Here is a 22,539-nt window from a genome sequence, read left to right on the forward strand (position 1 = left end):
CTCAGATATGGAGGTAGTTAAGAGGTCTCTCTTAACCTTTTTCTGAAGTGTAAATATTTTTTGCTTTTTTCTTGTTCTCTTAATACTTGTTCACGTACAACCTTTTCTCTTGTACCTGTTCATGTATTGTTTCCTTTCTTGTACCTGTTCATGTACAGCTTTTCTTTTAGCTTCTACTCGAGAACAAGTCTTATTTAAATATAATTATTTCAATGGTCACATAATAAGTTTTTAACCATTATTCAACATTTCTCAATAACAGTTACCTAATATTAAAACTCTGTTTAATGATATCATTTATTACGTGTATTAAACCTCTTCTTGTAACTGTTATTTTTTTTGACACTATATATATAGAACCTTCACAACTCAAAAAGGAAACTTTCCAGAACTGCTAGACTCTCACTCAGAGCTTTTCGCCTAGCCTATTCTCACTCAGACATTTATTATTTCTTATTCTCTTTCCACCTACCACGACATTTAATACTTCAAAACTGTTCCAATCTTCTTTCTGTCACTTCGAGTATATCACTACTTATTTGCAACACTTGTCTCTTCTTATCACAAGAATTCTATTACAAGTACTAGAATCTAGTGCAGCTGTTCTGCAAAGAAAAAGAAACAATATGAGGGGTCCAGGTCAAGTGATCCTATCAACATTGGGAGTTGATCTGACTTTTATGCTTTTCTTTTGTCTCTTGGTTGATTCGTCGGCACGTTTCTTGGGTTTTCCGTTTCACTTATCCTCTGTTAAATTCTTTTCCCTTACCTTTGTATATGCTTATTCTTTGTCACCTCCACTTCTTTCGCTTTCATATACTCATGAAAACAACCATCAAGCAAGGCGACATTTGGGTGTTTTATTGTTTCTTATTTGTTGTGGTCTCATCACCCGGACTGAAGCACATTGACTTGTATCAAGACATGGCAGGAGAAGAGTCCAGCTCTCTGCAGTATTCACAACCTGGGTGGTTGCTTCTGTCTGTTTTCTCATTGTCCTCATATCTCTTATTGCTGAACGAGGTCTTCATCGCCTTGGGAAGGTATCCAAAACAATCTTTGCTCGTCCAGGTTTTACCGATTGCTTAATTGTATTCTCTCCAAGGATAAGTATCAAAACTCATTTCTTTCAGTAAAATGTTTGTCTGGAATTTCAAACTGTACTGGGAAGGGAAGCACAAGTACAATTAAATATTCGTTCTTTTTTATTTTTCAAAAAGTGCTGTTAATTCAAGGTAAACAATAGAAGAGACAAGGGTTCCGCGATGGATTTTCGTTCTTCATATCCCAAACATAATACTGTTCTGAAGTTGCTAAAACCAACTTTTTACATACTTTATACACTTGAGTAGCTCATAAGTCATGAAGCATTTTAATTTAGAGGGAATTCTGGTAGGATACATTTATACCATCTGCAAAATTTGTCTGATTATATGTTGAACATTGAAATATTTCTTAGAAGTATATTGCATTACTGTTGACTATTGATATCAAGATGATTATGCAGATCGATATTTCTTAGAAGTATATTGAAATATTTCTAAGAAAATCTTCCATCTGTTTTTGTGTTTGCCAATCCAGTTTTTGAAGCATAAAAGACAAGATGCACTATTTAAGCTTTACAAAAATTAAAGGAAGGTTTGCTTGCTTCCTTGCTCTCTCTTGAAACATCATCTATACACAATATGCTTTTTATATTATCATGCTTGTGATTCCCTAGAGTGTAATGTTAGGCAGCTCATGTCATACAAGTATATTCTATGACTACCTATTAAGTAAACTTCAATCCACAGTACACTTCCGAGTTCATATATTGTCGAGCAGAGTTCAGTTTTAGGGAGTTTGAAAGAGGTCATGCCAGTTCCATATTTATTTCCATTATTTTTTCTTCTGCATTTACACTTGGAAATTTAGATGTTTATGTATAATTCCTACTCTCCTCCCAACTTCGTTAGGCCTTGAATTCGTAAGTTATCTCTGCTTTGGCCTGACCAATGGGTTAATTACTGATGTTTGTTGACAGAACTGATGCTCTTAGGATTCATCTCCCTTCTATTAACAGTCTCGCAAGGTCTAGTAAGTCGAATGTGCATCCCAGATGACTTGGTATCCAATATGCTTCCATGCAAGAGGGATAGTGAAAAAAAAGGTCATGAGAAATATTCTCCTCAACTTATAAACAATAGACGGCGCCTGTTCCCCGCAGAAAGTAGTTCAGGGCAATGTTCGCATAAGGTATATTACCAATGAAACTCTAGATGAGCTTACCCTTCCAGAGGGGGATTGATATGAGTTTTGCTCCAAATTAATTAATCTGATTTTTCTTTTTCTTATCTCAGGGTCAGGTCCCCTTATTGTCATTGGAAGCATTGCATCAGCTGCATATTTTCATCTTTGTATTGGCAGTTGTTCACGTGATATTCTGCGGTCACTACAATGGTTCTTGGAGGAGCAAGGGTGATGTTCTCTACTTGCAAACTTTTACAATCGCTGCACTATAATTTGATTATTAATTTCAGAAAACGTTTTGGCTTAGCTCAAGATTGCCTGCTGTTTAATTTACCATCTGCTTTTCTTCAACTCTTCAAACGAAGAAAGTTTATAAATTTTATTTGTTTTATATGTATAGATACGTGAATGGAAGAAATGGGAAAAATTGGTTTCTGAAGGTAGAATAGGTAACACCAACGACAATTTCCAAATCCACCATGTGCTAACTAGAGTTATATGGCTGAGAATTGAGAATCAATTTTGTTCTCCGGTCCTGCAGAGGATACCTATCATCACCGTAAGTTATTTCAACAACATGCACAAGGATTTTGGAGAAAGGCAGCAGTTGTGAGCTGGACAGTAAGTCTTTACAGCTATTTTTCTCCTATGTGTACGATTACCGCTTTGAATGATTGAGTTATTTTGCTTTCATCGCCACCCATTTCTTTCTCAAACGTGCAAACCTGGCATTGTTGGTTATATGACAGCAATTTCTTATGTCGCTTTTTGGCAGATCTCATTTTTCAAACAGTTTTATGGCTCCGTTACCATGTCAGACTACATAGCACTTCGAGAAGGCTTCATCATGGTTAGGTTCCCATCATCAATCATACGTACTTTTACGTTTGAGTCTTGTGTTTTTTTCTGGGCTTTTGCTATACGAGAAGGACGTTCATAACCCCTTTTGCTCACCTTCTAGGCCCATTGCCCTTCAAATAGGGAATTCAATTTTCACAAGTACATGATGCGAACACTTGAAGTGGACTTCAAAAAGGTCGTTGGCATAAGGTAATCTAAACAACATTGCAACTTTTAATAGTTAAAGTTTTTTATTTTACTAATATCATTCAATATATAGCTGGTACCTGTGGCTATTTGTGGTGGTGTTTTTGCTCTTGAATGTGAAAGGTAATGTTTCCCTTAATCCGAATGAGGTGAATGTAGTTTTCGTTTCACATTTCAGTAATGGGATTATAAGGATTTCGTGTTAAGCAGGATGGCATACGTATTTCTGGTTATCGTTTCTCCCAGTAGTTGTAAGTGGATTAGCTGCATTCAGTGGTTCATTTTGATTTAGTTGAGGAATGAATTCACGTAACGGTAATGGTTTAAGTTAAACGAAATTGTACAGCTTCTACTTCTAGTGGGCGCCAAGTTAGAGCACATAATGATTCGCTTAGCTCAGGATGAAATTGAGAAGAGGGAACGGGGCGAAGGAGCACAAGTTAAACCTTCTGATGAACACTTTTGGTTTAATAGGCCTGGCATCGTTCTTCACTTGATTCACTTTATTCTGTTTCAAAATTCCTTTGAGCTTGCATTCTTCTTTTGGATCTTGGTATGTCAATATCAGCAAATATGCTATCTTTACAATCACCGGTTAACTAATAATTATTAATCAAAATAACACTTGTAATTTTATACTTATACAGTGTTTATGCAATGAGTAAAAACTCTAATATATTTATTTCATCATGTCATATCGGCATATCTAATTATCATCTATTATAACATATTAATTTGTCACATCAATTAATCAATTATTGGTCATAAAAATTAATTTAATTTTAAGTAAAAATATAAAGATTTAATTGAATGTAATAAAAAATAAAAAAATTATTTAAATTTTCATACATAATTCAAGAGTTTTTTTTATAAAAATATTATGCCTTTTTTTAAAAAAAAAAAGAAAAAGAAAGCAAAAAAAAAAAAAGAAAACTTGTTGGGCCATATAATAAATAAGCTATCTTACTCAAGTTTTTTTTTTTTCTTTTTGTGAAGTGCACATATGGTTTCCGTTCATGCATCATGGAAAAATTGGGCTATATCATCCCTAGACTTATAATGGGGTAAGACTCGACATCTGAAACTATATATCAATGTCCATCAATACTTGTTTTACAAATTTGGATCTTGTTTCTCTGCTTCTGCAGTGTAATGGTCCAAGTTCTCTGCAGTTACATCACCTTGCCTCTGTATGCTCTTGTCACACAGGTTGATGTTCCTGGATTTGTTTTCTTTCGTATGCAAAATCTATTTTATGCTCTTTATTCCAAGGCTCACTGTGGAATTTTTCTTTTTGTTCCATCCCTGCCAAAGATGGGCAGCAAATTCAAGGAAGGCATGTTTAATGAGTATGTGCTATCATCTTTGGGGAATTGGAGGCTGGGACGTCGAGGTGTGACAAGCATGGGGGGCTCCTCTAGTGCACATGTTGGACAGGTTCCTAGGATCACCAAAGAATCATGTCAAAGCATACAAATTGAAGAGAAACAATAGATGAATATCGAAGAAAATATAAAATCAATAACTGAGTTGTCGGTGAGTAGACAAAACCCATAAACTATCAACTTAAGTTCCCCACAGCGGTGTTTTTCGGCAGCTGATTCGGCCTAGGAGTAGCGAGTTCTATGTTTTCCAAAAATTATGCCAAATAGGACACTGTAAAATGCAACAAATAGCTGTTGTAAGTGCAGCAAACCGAACAAGAATAATACAAACAAGAAGCAGAAGAAACTGATAATTCTTTGTTGAATTCTCTCTCATTGACTGTTGCAACAGGTGTTACATGTATGTACATTAAACATTTTCAGCAATAATAATGGCAGAACGAAAAGAAGAAAGTCATTTGAATGATTATGTTAATTTGTTCATATTGTTATATTTGTCAAAAGTTTGTGTCTAGACAAAAAAACATATTTATGTTTATAAATAGGTGTAGAGGGTTCTTTTGGTTAGGGAGGGAGGACGTGCTGCAATGAGTGAATCGTGATGCGCTAGAGGCGACAGAGAGGAAGACTAGAGCAGTCCTTGAAGTGTAAGTACTTTGGGTGGCAGGTGGTGTGGGATGAGAAAAGGTAGAAAGAGCAGGTGGACAACGGCGAATGAGAAAAGACTGAATAGAATGATTGTGTGGAAGAGTCTTGAGAGAGCTTTTTAGTGCAATTATTGCTAGGTTTCTAATAATTTCTCTCCTCCTTCCAACTTTTAAGGCTCTCACATTTATATTGAACAAAAACACTTTCTTAGGAGTTGTTAGGAGAGAATGTTCAACCATGGGAGAACGTACTTGTTATGGAAGAACAGTTAAAGAACAGTTTACAGGATATTAAAAGAAAGATTATGTAGTTGGGTAGTGGACGTAAGTTTTGGGTAAATGGAGTAGTGGCATTTGATAGTGCGTCACGTGTATATTTAAGGAGTAAGGAAAGAAAAAGGGGTAAAGCACATGTACTTTAAAGTAAGAGGAAGTCCTTCCTCTTAACCATCTCCATGTCTAAGCCACCAAGCCAAACTCTTTAGAACATTCCAAATATGAAGGTAACTCATGAACTGTGCTACTTATTCTGAGTTACTTTCACTTCCCCGTACAAATAGCAAATCCATGCTTATTCTTGGGTGTTTTGTGCTTGTAACGCTTTTTGGGCCCTTCTATGCTTGGAATACCTCTGGGCACTTCTGCGCTTGGAACACCTTTGGGCGCTTCTGTACTCGAAACACCGTTGGACACTTTTTGCGCTTAGAACACCCCTAGACGCTTCTATGCTTGGAATGCCTTGGGAGCTTCCATGCTTGGAACACCCCTAGGCGTTTCTGTACTCAGAACACCCCTAAGCGCTTCTACGCTTGGAACGGCCTTGGGAGCTTCTATGCTTGGAATGCCCTTAGGTGCTTCCACACTTGGAACACCCTTAGACGCTTCTACACTTAGAACAACCTGATGCTTCAAACTTGGAATACCTTGGGTGCTTCCATGCTTGGAACACCCCAGGCGCTTCTGTTCTCGGAATGCTCCTGGGCTCTTTTACATTTGGAACATCCTTGATGTAATTTTCTTATAAATAGTACTTTAAAAATAATAGTTAACCAGAATTGGGCATCTATAATAAGATTCTTTGATTTTCTTAATGTGGATCAACAAAAAACTTTATAATTAGTGCAAAACACAACTTTGTTATATCCTCAAGGTTTATCAGTTGTAACCTTTTTCCACACCTAAATAAATAATTGGTAGGGTGAATATAACTTTAAGAAAAGTGATATAGATGCACACCTTGAAGCCATTTACTAATATTTTCAATTTTTTAATCCAATGTTCTAATAATTTTAAGGTTTTATTTCGATTTAACAAATGATTGCTGCAAGTGGAACACTAAAGAAATTGGCTTTTGATTTTGTGAAATAAAATTGGGTTTGATGTTGACAAAGAAAGTAACAAAACAAATTTTCACCCTATTACCAAATAAGTTTGCTTTCCTTAATTGATTTGATGTGCGTGAATTGTGTTAAATCCTAATTATTACATATTTGAATAGAGTTTTGTTGTTACAACTATGTATCTATTAAGTATAAGATCGTTGATAATAAACCTATAATTAATCAATTTGCTAAAATTGAAATGATTCTTGATATCTTCAAACTTTATAAATTGAATATGCATGAATCTATTGTTATGCCCTTGAACTTTGATAAATTGCATCATCATGGAAAGACTTTGAGAGAACCCTCAATACATAAGAAAGGGATTTGTCTTTTAAGGAGCTTGTGAGTCATTTTTTAATTGAAAAGTAATATTGCAAGAAGCATGAGAAAGACTCGTGTTAAATGTTCATTAGATGGAGGAAAGATAGTCCAATAAGTCCGCAAAAAAATAAAAGATCTTTTTGCCAATGCCTAAAAATTCAAGAAATAAAAAAGTAAATATTCGCATCATTGAAAACAAGTTCTCTTCAAGAAAGACTTAACTTTTTCAAGAAGAAGGAAAATGCACCGATAGCAACAAGATAAAATTTTGTTACAATATTTTTTAAAATTATTATTTTGGAAAAAAATAAGGCATGATATATTGCTTCAAATGCTATAAAGTATGATTGCAAAGACAACCATGTTCTGTTCAATAAACAAATTTCTATGGAAAAGGGTTATATTAATAAAAGAATCTTCATAATCATTTTATTAGTAATTAAAAGAATAAAATGATTTTTTCTAATTATATGATTTTCTTGATTTATGGCATCAGAATTCATGACATGTTAATTATAAAAGAATGTTTGCTATGTCTAATTTGGCATTGATTACAATTATTGATAAAACTATAGAAAATCTTAAAACTTGCATTTTTATTGTGATCATTAGAAATTCATTTTCTAATGTTGAAATTGTTCTTAATACTTGAATTATTGCATAAAACCAGTGACGGACTTAAGATTTTGCATGAAGGGTGGCTAAAGAGTACTCATACAATGCAATGAATCAGGTCAATGTTCGATTAAAAACAAAAATTAATCACTTTTGAAGTAAAATTAAATTAACATTAAATTGCATTAACAATTTAATTATAAATTTTTGAATTCACTAATACAAATAGACATAAAGTGGAAAAAAAAACTAACACTAGATTTCACATTAGACATTGTAAGTTGTGCTCAACATGCTTTCATGTTTTCAAATTCATCCGTGTTATGGTCCTAGTAATCTATTTTTCAATGTAAAGGATAAGTGTACTAGTAAGAAAATTATCTTCCATCTTATTATTCAACCTTGTCTTTACAATTTTCATGGCTGAAAATGTACACTTTGTAATTGCTATAGAAATTAGAAGAATTAAGATAAGTCAAGCCAAACAATCTAGGAAATAATATATAACTGATTTTGCTATCTATGATATTAACTAACATAGTTTTGAAAGAGTTGAAACACTTTGCAAACATGGATCTTGCCTAATATCAAGTTCAAAATACTACAAATCATATATCATATGTAATTTTTCTTGATGAGTGAAGTCATTGGGATAGAACTTTTAAGCAAGGTTGTAGATGTCATCAATCTTGAATAATTTAAATCCATCTTTAGGATCTAAGATGAGCTAAGAACAAGCAACTCCATTTTATCTTCATTAAATCTACTATTCATCTCCTGTAGCACTGAATCTATAGTACCAATGAATAAAAAAATTTGATAATGATCCATCATCAGAATTTGCTCACCATTCAGTACTCGGCTTTTACCTTATTGATGAAGACCATTCATATGAGGAATTTTTATCTCATGTTTCTCACAAAAAGACATGACTTCCTAAGACAAACATCCCACCCATTTTCTTTAAAGTTTTGAATAACTTTCTTTGTTGTTGCTACTAAATTCATTGCACTAGTAATGTCTTGTGATTCACGCTGAAGAAGTTCGCATAAATTATTTGCCTTTTCCAAAATATTTATCATAAGATGCAGAATAAAACCTATTAGGAAAGATAAGCTTAAACTAGAACTACTGTCAGTTAAAATTCTACTACGCAAGTATACGTATCGAATAGACAGTATATTAGCAAGTAGAGTATCGATCCCACAGGGAATTGATCTAAAAGTTTACTAAGTACTAAAATTATTGTAAATTATCTTATCCAAACAAATCAAAATAATATCAAATCAAACTAAGTTATAGCAGAATTAAATTAAGAAAAATCAAATAATAAAATACTCAAATAAATATCAAATCAAACAAGCCTAGGATTACAATATCCCTCACACTTCATCTAAATCTTACCTCTCTTCCTTAACTTATCTCAATGGTTTGAATTGCTAACCTAGAGTCCTAAATTATTTATAAGGGTCTCCAACTCATCTTATAACAATATCTATTTTAACCAAAACACTATATCCCTATGTGAATGAAATTAAAACAAACTCATTAAGTTCAGGCTCTAATTTGGCTACATATGGCCTATAGGTATATCCCTATCCTATACGCAAATCACTTAATATGTCATATGCTATCCCAATTTTAGTCTACACTAAACTCCCTTTCCAAGTTTGTTTAGGTTTCTAGATCAATTTAATTGGTGGCCATGCATTAAAAGCATTAAGAACAAATTGGAATAAACAATTCAAATCCCATTGAAAATAAGCAAGAAAGTGATTAAAAATCTAGATTATATGTGAGTTCAATTGCAATCCTAGAAAAATAAATTAGCTCATAATATCTAATAAAGACAATATCCAAAGAAATTTAGCCATGAATCCAAGTCAAGAAAATAAGAAAAAACACAAAGGTAAGAGAGAAAACTAATAGTTAGAGATTTATGATCTTCATTCTCTCTCCAATCTCTTGTTTCCTTGCTTTGTTCTTGGCTCCAAATCTCCAGAATAGTTGCTTGCTGCCTCCTCTGCTGCCTCTCTTGCTGCCTCAAAAATCTCTGAAAAAGTCTCCTTAAATAGGCTCCAAATAACCTAATTTTGCGAAATTCCGTTAATGTCCTTTATTTTTTAGGGAAGTCGCGCAGCGCTGCGGCGCTACTTCTCCAGCGCTGCAGCGCTGAGCTCTCTGGAATTTTGTATGTGTGCTTCCTTTCATCAACGCTGCAGCCTTGTTCCCCAGCGCTGTGGCAGTCTATCAACTTCAAACATGAGTTTCACCCTGATATGTTAGAAACTGGCAAAGTAGTAAACATAAAAGTTTTATCCCTGTCTCTTAACTTTCCAATGAATTAAAAATCACATCAATTGGACTTCTGGATTGAAAGATTTGCTCCAATACTGCATCATGTTCAGTCTTTACATCCTGCTGCAGTGGTCCGAATTGACAAATGTTTTGACCATGATCCAATCATAACTGGGCCAATTGGTGAACATAAAAATTGTTTCCCTTCTTCTTATAATTTGATTGGTCAAAGAATCACCTCATTTGGAGTTTTTTAGAAAGAGATATGGTCAAAAAATTGAAACATATATGAATGAAGCTATCACCATACTTGCACTGATTTTCATCAAATGAGTCTTTTTCATCAATTTCCTCAAAAGCCATAGGAGAAATTAGCAATAACTACTCTTAAAGTAATTTAATAAAATAACCTAAAATTTAACTAAAATAACTTAAATTTATCACTTAACAAATAATCAAACTTAAACTAAAAAAAACACCTATAATGCTAAAATTCGAACATAAAATCTCAAAGATCTAGCTACTTAAGCTCCCAAAATGAGTCAAAATAACTCTATATAATAGAGTTATCAACTACTAAGAGGGGTGAGTTGATTGTTAAGTAAAAATTTCCCATTTTTCAAAAAGTAGTTCAATTGTGAAAGATTAAAACAATAGAACAGAGCATGAACTGAGAAAGTAAAAAACAGCAAAGTAATAAGGGACTTAGCAGGATTTGTATATACGTTTGACCTTCCAATGCCTATTCCCTTTTCTTTGATAGCACAAAGAGTTTGAATCCTCTATCAGCTTACCTTTTCAATAGGGTCAAGTGTAACCTTTACAATATGCCTTTTGCAAAATCAGGAGTAACTTCTACAACTTGCCTTTTACAAGATCAAGCATAACCTTTGCTAAGACACTACCTTTTTAAGTTAAAGCACAACCTTTACACAAGAATAAGCCTTTTAAAGGAGCAAGCAAAACTCCTTTACATTTTGTTTAAAGGTATAACCAATACAACAATAGATTCAAGTGAACCACAAACTATAAACCTTTAGAAAAGCGGATAACAAAGTTTTGGCTTAGAAAGGTGTGAGCTTTCACAAAGATAAAAATGATCAAGGAAGGTCTACGCTCAAGAAAGATCAGTTGAAGGGTAAAGATATGAACATTAGGCTCTTTACTTGCTTAAAGGTAGGAATTTTTTGGTCACAACTGTTGCTCTTGTTTTTTCACTCTTTTCCTCTTTAAGGATGATTCAAAATCTTTCAAAATCCTATTCTCTTCTTGCTTTAACATCCTCAAGATGTATATTTATAGCCTCTAAGATTTTTTTTCCTGTTAGAGTAAGATTTGAATAATTTTTTGTATGTTCAAGCCAACTTGTACAATTCTATTGCTTTTGTAGAATCGATTCTCTAGAGTTGAATTGTTGATTTTTCACAAAGTCTGTAGTTTTTTGTTTTTGAAGAATTGATTCTTTTATTCTAAGGTATTGCTTTTTCTATAACTAGCGCAAAGGTGACACCTTTACAATCTTGGAGAATCAATTCTTTTTCCTTAAGGTATCAATTCTTCACTGTGGATTGGCACCAAAATTTGAATTCAAACTTGAACTTTGCTGCTCCACTTTTGTCTAGTTGTGCCATGCCTTTCTTGGTCACCAAGTTTCTAAGTTATACTTTTGGTGCTTTAAAAACCTACTTCTTCTCCTTGTAGAATCAATTCTTTCTTCCTTGCTTTTCTCCTTCTACCTTCTATCTCTCTATAATCAATTCTTTGTTTCTTAGGTGTTAGTTCTTCACAAGGTCTGTAGCTTTTATTTTTCAAAAACCTATTTGTCTTGGTCTCAGAATCAATTCTTCACTATCAATCTTTGCTTGAGCCTTAACTTCTTCTCCAGAATCAATTCGTCCTGTAATTGAAGAAATATATTTTGCTACTTTTTCATTTAAAAATCAAGTCACTTCTTTTGAAAACATGATCCTTGGGCTGGCACATTTAATTTTGAAAACAAAAGACTTTTGAGAAGATTAAGAGCATAATAATCCATATTAAAAATATGTTCAAACAAGTAAAGTGTTTCAATATATTTTTCTATTAAGTTTAGTTTTAATAATCCTTTGAATTTTTCTTCATACTTAAAAATGTCTTTCACTTTCAAAGCTCATTAAGTTCAATAAATTTTGTCATGTCAAAATAAAAATAAAGGTAACAAAAATAAATTCAAATGTGGTCATCAAATGTGAAACCCCACTTCTTAAATTAGGTTAGATTTGTAATCTAACTTGGTGAGTTATTATTTAATGTTTTTGAACTTAAATTCTAGACTATATTGCTAGAAATTCCATGCTTTGATAACCAAAGGTGTTTATTTGAATGTTAGGATTTTAGGGATCAAATGGGATTGTTTTAAACTTTAAAATTCTATTCTAGACCAAATCTATCGATACATGTTCATCATGTATTGATAGATCAAACAAAAAAAGGTTTTTGAAGAACATCTATCGATAAATTAAGCTAATTTATTAATAAATAGCAATCTTAACCAAATTTATCAATAAATTGGTATGATCTATCAATAGATTAAGTGCAGATTTGAAAAAAAAAAGATTATTTTGGTCTTTTTACCTTTATTTAAAAACCCTAAAACCTCAAACTTTTCCCAATTTGGAAAAACATAGTTTTTCCTTGAAAACTTGGCCATCTTGTTCCTCTTTTCTTTCAACTCTCATCTTCAATAAATCCCTGGATTTCAAGCATTAAAAAGGTAGCTTCAAGCTTGGATTTTGATTATAAATATTTTGGAAGGTAAAGTTCTTTTGTTTTAAGCCTTTAAACTTAAGGTTTGATTTCCACAAATTTATGGATTTTGAGAAAATTGTTTTGTTCATGAAAAGCTTAGGTTTTGAGTTGGTTTTGGAACTCTCAACCTCAACAAGGTAAAGTTGTTCTTCACTTTAGCTAGTGATAGTTTAAATCCTTTAGTTAGAGTTAGATTAGCTACTGTTAATGTAAAAGCCTCCCTAAGTATAAAAACCAAAACTTTTGCAACCAAAAATCTCATCTTGTGTCAAAAATAAGGTGAGTAATTTCCTAAACAAATTTTCAATAATAAATTGAAATGAACAAATAATAAATCAAAGTAAAGATATTTTCGTAAATCAAGTAATGAATAAATAATAAATCAAAGTAAAAATGTTTTCCTAAGTCAAGTAATGAACAAATAATAAATCAAAGTAAACATATTTTCCTATGTCAAGTGCAAGAAAAAATAATGAATCAAGATAGAATATTTTCCTAAACTAAATGCATGCAATAAATCGCAATGCAAAAAAATTAAAAATAGACATAAGATTTTTGTAGTGGTTTGGCTTTCTCTAGTGCCTACATCTACTCTCTTGGAATATCAAGGAATTTCAAATCCACTAAGGGAAATGAGCTTTCTACAAGATCAAGCGAACCCTCACTATGCTTTTTATGAAATCAAGCCAAACCCTTACAAGCATTTTCACGGGATAAAGGAAAACCCAAGAACAATGGTTTTTATGGGCTTAACCACAAACCCTCACAAATAGCTTTTCAAGGTTAAGCTAGAACCTTTACAATGGAGTACAAAGTTTAGCAAGAAAAAGCTTTACAGAGGCTAGGTGCTAGGAGTTTAAGCTTGAGTGTAATAAGAAAGGAAATATTAGCTCAAAAAAAGCAAGTATTCAACTTTTTTGTAAGCTTGGTGGAAGACTAAGATGAACCTAAAGAGTAGAATAAGCTGTTGAAGGTCTCTCTTGGGTTTAAAGCTTTAGCTTAAGTCTTCTCTTGCTTCCAAATAGCTTAAATATGGGTACTTATAGTTGGTCTAAAGTTTAGAGCCATTAAAAACAAGTTTGAATTATATTGGACCATTGCTAAAACTTAAAGGTTGACTACAATGCTTTCAGGGTGAATTATGTTCTTCAGATTTCTCAAATTGGGGCTCCATAGTCGAGTATAACCTTCCTTTACTTAATCAAATTCTCGAGAACATGATTTTTGCAAGTTTGAGCTACTATAGTTGACTATGCCTTCTCTATAGTCAATTATGTTTGAGTAAAGTCCACTTTTTCATGTTTTTGACTTATTAGGGTCAACAATACTCAAGCTAAGGTTGACTATACTTAAGCTAGGGTCAACTATATCTATTCAAATGTTCATTTTCCTGAGCTTTCTAGAACAAGGTCAGCTATAGGCACTTCAAGGTCAACTATGGCTTTATATTCTTTAAGTTTTGCACTCTTTCTGCCTTTTGATCGGCTTGAGCTTCTTTAAGATCGACTCTTGACTTGTATCTTGAGATTTCCTTAGCTTTTTGGCACCTCCTTTGAGCTATTTCTTCCTTACCTTATTCCTACAATCAAATAACATTTCAAGGTGTGTTTGCTTTTGCTTTCTAACCTAAATATGCATTGTTTGAAAGCTTTTATGATGTTTTCTAATGATGAATGGCTTTTCAAACAATTATGTAACATTATGGGATTAAAAATATATTTGAGATAATTTCAAATACTTGACATTAAGTTCAAGATAACATGTGATTTTTGTCAAATTAAAACATGATATAACTCAAGGCTAATAGTTTTTGATTTGTGGATTAAAAGATTGCTAGAAAATATTTGTGGAATAATGATGGAAACTTTGTGATAGGTGTTGTGGAGGAAGTTTGAGTTTTTGGAAAAAAAAGTGTTCGACGAAAAGGCAAAAGAGCTAGGTCTACTTTATAGAGGTAGGTAGATGTGGTGTTTTTAATTATCTTAATATAATTAAGCACACCTATTCTACAGCCTTACATATAAATGAATTTCAAAGAGTTTGTGATGTGAACAATGGTTTGCAAATATGCTTTGATGAAAGATATAGACTATGTATATATGTCTACTATCTATTACTTTTGAGCATGGGAATAAGCCTTTCAAACCTTTTCATCTCAAATATCCCATTTGTCTATGATTGATGTATGATTGATGGTTTTAATGTTGATATGAGAATTGATTTCTCCTTGATAATGCCATGGTTTTTATGGTCATTTAGTTATGAGATTATTGATATGGTTGATTGACTCTGATTTGTTATGTCTCAACCTCCATGATATGTTGGTGATTGGATTCACCTTTTTGATTAAACTGAATTTTGAACATTGGATTGTTTAGATTGTGATTGATGGAGCCTATTGAGATAAGGACCTATAGCTAGTGATAGTAGACACTAGCTATTGTGCACAATGAGTTGCAGCTTAAGCCGATAATGGTAATTTCTCAAGACTCGCTAGATATTGGTAACTAATGAAGTTCTACCCTTTCTTTTGTGGTTGGTGACTCTGTGTATCAGACCTTTCTAGTGTGAGAACAATAGGTGATTTATTTGTCTTAGGCTAATGCTCCATGGTTTTTATTGAGTTGATGTCTAATGTGTGACTACACATACTGTTGTTTTGATGATTGAACTTAGATTACTTGAATATGAATGAAAGTTAGTCTTAGATAAAGTCCTAGTATTGAGTTCTAGGCTAGAATATTGCAACACCCGAGGCCTCACCAGTAGCGAACTGGGAATGGACTTTCTAGTCCGCAGTGCATTTTCGCTTAACGCCTCATCTTATTGTACTTTTCTATTTGTTGTCCATTATCTTCCTCCTTTGTTGGGGATCGAATTCTAACCAACCCTCCAACTTCCATAATGGAATGTATTGCTGCCCCTCAGAGATATTGACTTCAATGTCGACCCAAACCCAATATGCAGTCAACATCTTTTCTGTAGTTGGCTCCAACGTCCTAACTGTGCATAACTGCACCAAAACATACATTACCATTAGGTTTAACCCTAGCTACCCTATGACAATAAAAATAAAATTTAATAAAATAAAAGAATATGGTTTCTTCACTCACCTTGCCTTCTCTCTCCGAACCTACAATATTGGCATAGAAGCCTATAGGCCTCTCGTCACACTGCCATTTTAACATTCTTAGGCAAACCTGTCCAAACTGGTACTGCCTTCCAAACAAGCTTCAGATTTCAGGAATTGCTTCCAACCCCCAAAACTGCACATCAATTGTGAAACATTTTTTACTCACCTCATAAAATTTTATGCGAAAAGAATAATGGTAAACATTAGGGTATGGCACACTACTTGAAACGCCCATATAAATCCATAAAGGTGGTAACATTTCTTTTTTACTACTCTCACTACTGGAGGTTCGAAACCCCTAATCAAGTAATTGACGGTCAGACACCAAACGTATGTGCCCCATGGGAATGCATTCCAATCATCGATGTTCTCGACCAATGACAACAACCATGGAATCACTGATTGTCTGTAGTCTTGATCGAATAAAACATTGCTCGTAATCAAGACGAAGGCCATCTTGGTTACGTCTCCTTCCTGTTGAAACTGCCTTCCCTTAAACATCTTTAAAACTTATTGTATCTTCACTTGTTCCGCAATCCCCAATATCGCTGGTGAATTTTTCTAGGGATGACCTTGTAAAGATTGACAATAAGGGCTGGTAGGACACCAAACTTTAGTCCTGTCACCTAGCAAAACTCCCTCTTTGAAACTAGGCCTTCATTTTGCCTATGGCAAACCATAACTCACCCTTAGTGGCACCGGGTTCATTGATTTTGCGCAGCATTAGGTTGTGCATGAGACTTGCACAGAATAAACTTTCTCTGATTTGACATCCATCATATGCCCAAAGCATGTTCTCTTCAAGGTTTCCAACTCATTTACTTTACACAGCATCTCACGTATCACATGCAAATGCGACCACTTACAATGGATGTTAATGCCAACGTTAAATCCCTATCGGTGCATTAGCACACAAAGCAAAGATTTCACATTATCTTGCTCTATTCCTGTGCTGACCATCTGCAACGTAAAACAAATACCATTCCTATTTTAGTCATGTTAATACCATCATTGTAGATGAACAAAAAAAATAAGAGAAATTTATGAGAAATAGCCCTTTTTAGAATCTCACTCCAAAAATAACCCTCACAATAATTTTAACTATTTTTAGATAGCCCTGAAACAGAATAATTAATGCAAGTGTCAAGCATGGATTATTAAGTAAATCAACATATGCATGTTAAAGCATTACAGTTGACCCAAAATAATATAGAATAAATGCAATGTCAGTCATGTAATGCCATACAAATAAATTTTATGCAGTTATGACAATCGTGCAATTTCATACAAAAAAGTCATGCAATGTCTTATTAATAAGTCACATAATTACTAACATTAAATCATGCAATAATCTATAAACAAGTCATGTAATGTAAAGAACAACTAATCGAATCATGATATCACTAACTGACACCATGCTTGAACGATATTCATGCAATAACCTATCAACCAGTCATGCAAAGACCTATCAACCAGTCACGCAATGTTAAACCCTAATGTAATCACATAGACCCTAAGTGACGCCATGCTTAAATCCAGTCATGCTGTCATGCAATTTTATATCAATAAGTTACGTAATGACCTATCAACCAATCATGCAATGTTAAATCCTAATGCAACCATGCATACCCTAACCCCACGCCAAAATCTAGTCATGCTATCATGCAATGACCTATCAATATGTCATGCAATCATATCAACTAGTCATGCAATGTTAAACCCTTATGCAATGACACACACCCTAAGTGACCTCATGCCAAAATCTAATCATGCACAAGGTGCCAACCACGTAAGCAAGCCCTCAGTCATGCAATATCTAAACCCTCAAACCAATTCCTATTAAATGGTCATAATGCATACATATCAATCAGTCATGCATGCCTGGTCACCTTTTGACCCTAACAAAACCAACAATACCACTTTCATGTTTATATTCAACAATTTCAAACAACAAGAATATCAATATGAACAAGCAATATGTATACGTTTATGCTTAAAAACCAAAAATAAAAAACATGAAGAATAACCATTTCTCCACATGGTTCAAAATAAAATAAAAATATATTATACCTTTCTCTGCGTATTGTGAACTTCCTCTTACTGCTTAATATGTGAACTACCTTTATACGACTAATAACTACTCCAAAATACTTCTACCACTATGAAAATGCTCGAAAGTTGAACTGGCGAGGAATGCTTTCGACAGAATTGCTTCTGAGGAATTGCACGGTCTGTCGATGGGAACTGAGGAGTTGTGGACCTTATAAACATACATGTTAATAGGTTTCAGGTTGAGGCACAAAGCCAAACAAATGGGTTGATTTCATTAAGGATACGTTTGTCTAAATTTTAATTCTCTTGGCTAAAAATAGTTAAAATTATGAGAAGGCATATTCTCAAAAATGCCTTATGCATGGAGCCCATTTAAAAAAAGAACTTTAAAATCTATCGATAGATTGGGCCAACCTATCTATAAAGAGGACAATCTGTCGATACATGAAACCTATGTATCGATAGATCGAGCTAATTTTGAAACTCGAACGTCTTCAAAAGGTTTTACAAAGAGGCAAATGTGTTTGTTTTAGAAATAGACCTTGAAAACCTAGATTTATGTTTTAAATGCTTTTAAATTAATGTTTAATTCGATTGTACCCAAACTTCTTGATTTGGTTTCCAATATTAAATATTTTTTTAAAGGCTTATAAATGTTTTACAAATAATGTTTAACAAAAACATCTTGCCATCCTTGTCTTGTTTGAAAGATAACGATCTTGTAGTTATTATGGACATATGTTTCTCGATTCGTTTGAAAGACAATAGACTTGGAAACTATGGGATTAAATAGTCCTTGATTCATTTCAAAGATAACAGACTTGGAGACCATATGGATATTTGGTACACTTGATAAAGTGGAATTGTTATATGATGACGCTTAGAAAAGTGAGATTCAATTTATGGCTGCATTTGGAAAGGCAAGGTTTGCAAACATTTGAAAAATGTTTAATTACATATTTGGCTACTCTTTCCCATTAGCTTGTTCCTCTTCCCGTATTTGCTCATGAAGTTATTTATAATTCACACATATAAGATGCAGTTGTTATTTCATATTAGTAGGCTGTTTGGCTCGTTGTCTTTAGGGAGGAGCTATCTCTAAAGTCAGTGTTGGTAGGTGATCTTCATGGCTTCTGGTAGGCATCAGCCTTTTTACTTGAGTTGTACTTCGTTGGGTTTGGTTTGGTCTAATTTGTCGTACTTGACTATTATGGATTTTTATTCTGATTATGATATGTAATAATTAATATTATGGATGGTTGCCATGAGGCTTATGCTTGTATTCATCAATCAATGGCTTATACATGGATTATTATTTATCTTGCTTCCACATTATGGGCATGCTCACGTGTAGATATTAATGATATTTTCTGATATACAATGGAATCATGTTTTTACTTTTTTTGAAATGATTTTATGATAATAAGTCCCACAAGGCACATATGAGTGTTTGAATCATTTACTATCCTAGGCTTGCATAGGTTAAGAGGGTCACTCTTATCGATACCCTTGCATCTATCACGACTCCAAATTTGGGTCGTGACATCAAATTATAAGCTCCATCAGTTGAGGCACTTTAGGATAAGGTGCCACTTTCATTAGTTATCTCATTTAGGACTTTGAGAGTCAAATTCCATAAATCAAGTAAACTATGAAGATACCTCAAATGAGAGCCCCATCATGTATCACTTACCCTTTCTAATAAGCCAACTTGATTTTTTCCTTTTCCAATTCAAGCTCATCAGTAGAAACCAATTCTATAATCTCAATTGTGTGAACAATTTACAAATGATCTTTTCTTTTTGCTAAGGAATGAACAACATTAATAATGAAAGCCAATTGGGAGAAAAAATGCTCAATAGGAATAACATTTTTGCATGCTACTACCAATATTAATTGTAATTGATGAGCAAAACAATGAATGTAATAAGGAAATGGGTACTTTTTTAAAAATAATGCTTTCAATCTTTTCCATTCACCTCACATGTTACTTGTTCTATTGTATCCTTGCCCTTGGATATTTTCACTACTAAGATTATCAAAAGCAAGAACACTACAAATTTTCTCGCTCAGAGTAAAAGCATTAGTTTCCTCCATATGAGCCAAATCAAAGAATTTTTATCAAATGAAGCCTTCTTTATCAACAAATCTGAAGACAATAGCCATTTTCTCTTTTTTTGCATCATCTCGTGATTCATTTACAAAAAGTCAACTTTCAATCACCAATTTCTTCTCAAATGAAACTTTGGATTTTACTTGCATAAAAAGCCAAAATCTTTTTTTGAATCTAAGGAGATATATAAAAGGCATTTTGAGGGACATTATCCAAGGCAATTGAAGTTACTTCCTCATTGTAAGAAGCAATTTGTTTTATGATTTCAACAAAATTGCCGTGATTAATTGAATCCTTACATTGTTTGTAAGCTATAAAGGTAATACCTTGAAATGCACACAACTTAGTAGTATGAATTGAAACTTTAAGTCGCAATCAATTTTTCAAAACTTTTTTGGACTTTTGGTTGTCAACAACCTTCTGAATATTCTAAGATGAATTCATTAAATCATGACAACACTCCTTATCTTTCTTATGTGCAACATTTGTGTTGGTCCTAAAGTAGTGTTAGAAGGGGTGAATAACACTTAAGGGATATTTTATAATCAGCTCTTAAGCTTTGAAAAATACCTATGCAATTAGAAAAAGAAAGCTTAAAACTTCTTGAAGTTGAAAAACACCAAGTAAAGATAAGGTAGAAAAAAAAGGACAAAACTTAAATATTTATAGTGGTTCTATCCCTTTGACCTACATCTACTATCTTAATCTCCCAATTAAGGATTTTCAATCCAAACTTCACTAAACCAGTAAAATTACAACTTGCACCAAGCTTTTCTAAGGTGAGCTTCTAACCTAAGCTTTAAATCCTTATGACAATTCTTAAAGTGCATCGCACACTATAATTAATCAAGAAATAAGGAGAAGATTAAGTACAATTGATCAATTGATCACCTAACTGATCTAAGAAATACAAATTCAAGCCCAAACAAGTTTTTAAAGGATTGAAATGGAGTATACTTGCAAAGAGAAGGCTTTTACTCTTTTTGTCTTTTTCTCTCTCTAAATAGCTTCTCTACTTTATTTTGACAGTTAGATATGCCATTTATACTTGACAAATCAATTTTGGCCATTGGAGACAAAATCTGGCTATTAGAAACAGTTTTGGCCTTGTTCTAGTCTTTATTTTTGTCTTCTAGTGCATAAATTCAAATAGGTAGATAGTGTTTTGTTAATCACTTAAGCGTAGGCTTTAATTGATTAAGCCTTCTTAGACTTGCATTGTCTGACAGCTCTTTTCATTGCGTTAACTAGTTCAAGAAAACTTTAATTGATTAAAAACATTATGTTTTAAGACCTCTTCGTGCACTATTTTTGGCCAACCTTCACTTAACTGATTAATACTCCTCTTAATTGGTTAAAGCTTCTCTCCCTTCCTACTTAATTGATTACAATGAGATTTAACTAATTAAGAAATCTTCAAACTTGAATTTCCTCATTTGGCTCCCTGTAACGGTCAACTACTCTTTGAACTTGAATTTTAGCACTTCTTAGTACTTCAAGCTTGAGCTTTAACCGCTTAGCCTCTTTGCTTAACTGATTAACAAGCTCCTGTGTTTTGTTTTCAGTACCCTATTAATCAGTTAAGTTTTACGCTAACTAATTAAGGCTTTTTTGTCTCACTTTTAGATAACATCCAAATTTGCCTTAACTGATTAAGGCTTCTCGTTAATCAGTTAATAATGATCTATTTTCATTAAGCCCTTTCTTTTTTTCCTCTTTAACTAATTAACTCATCTTCTAAGTGGGCAAGCTTTTTGACTTGCCTTTAATCATCAAATTTATTAAGAATTAAACTTTATTCTACACATTTAAGTACGAAGTTGGATACCAATGAATAAGGAATGTTTTGTTATCATAAAAAACACAAAGAGTCAACAATTTGGATCTATTCCTTCATGATTTATGAAAAGACAATAATTCCCCATTATTAGTGAATATTACGATTGGTGCATGTCTAAACTGATGCTTACATGGATTGATAGATACCCACCTAAATAAATGTGATGTGGAATATTAGGGAAACCAACAAAGCAAATGTGCTAGTGCGGACCATTAGATACACTTATGTGTAAAGGTGAATGTGGTGACTACAATGTTATGAAAATGGATTATGAAATTGGATGAGTAAGTTATCAGTTAAAATTCTACTATACAAGTAGACGTATCGAATAGACAATATATTAACAAGTAGAGTATCGATCCCATAGGAAATTGATCTAAAAGTTTACTAAATACTAAAAGTATAACAAATTAATCTTATTCAAACAATATCAAAATAATATTAAATAAAACTAAATTTGCAAATTTAAACTAAGAAAAATCAAAATAATAAATGCTCAAATAAATATCATATCAAGCAAGCCTAGGATTACAATATCCCTCACACTTCATCTAAATCTTACCTCTCTTCCTTAACTTATTTCAATGGGTTGAATTGCTAACCTAGAATCCTAAATTATTTATAAGGGTTCTTGACTCATCTTACAAAAATATCTATTTTAACCAAAACACTATATCCCTATGTGAA

The 22,539-nt window shown here is 33.1% G+C and overlaps 1 protein-coding gene across 1 annotated transcript; it reads left to right on the top strand.

Annotated features, from left to right (window-relative positions):
- The first annotated feature begins 924 nt into the window (after nucleotides 1-924).
- LOC110428597 (MLO-like protein 13) lies at nucleotides 925-4,344 on the top strand. Its single transcript, XM_089785669.1, is given in 15 exon segments — nucleotides 925-958; nucleotides 961-1,043; nucleotides 1,582-1,612; nucleotides 1,615-1,638; nucleotides 2,024-2,235; nucleotides 2,340-2,426; nucleotides 2,428-2,457; nucleotides 2,630-2,678; nucleotides 2,771-2,850; nucleotides 3,005-3,079; nucleotides 3,191-3,279; nucleotides 3,350-3,399; nucleotides 3,487-3,527; nucleotides 3,623-3,829; nucleotides 4,273-4,344. Coding segments are annotated over 15 exon segments (1,164 nt in total).
- Nucleotides 4,345-22,539: the final 18,195 nt, after the last annotated feature.

Source organism: Theobroma umbraticum, unplaced genomic scaffold (genome assembly GCF_002168275.2).
Source record: "Theobroma umbraticum cultivar Fairchild unplaced genomic scaffold, ASM216827v3 scaffold_60.0, whole genome shotgun sequence".
NCBI lineage: Eukaryota > Viridiplantae > Streptophyta > Magnoliopsida > Malvales > Malvaceae > Theobroma > Theobroma umbraticum.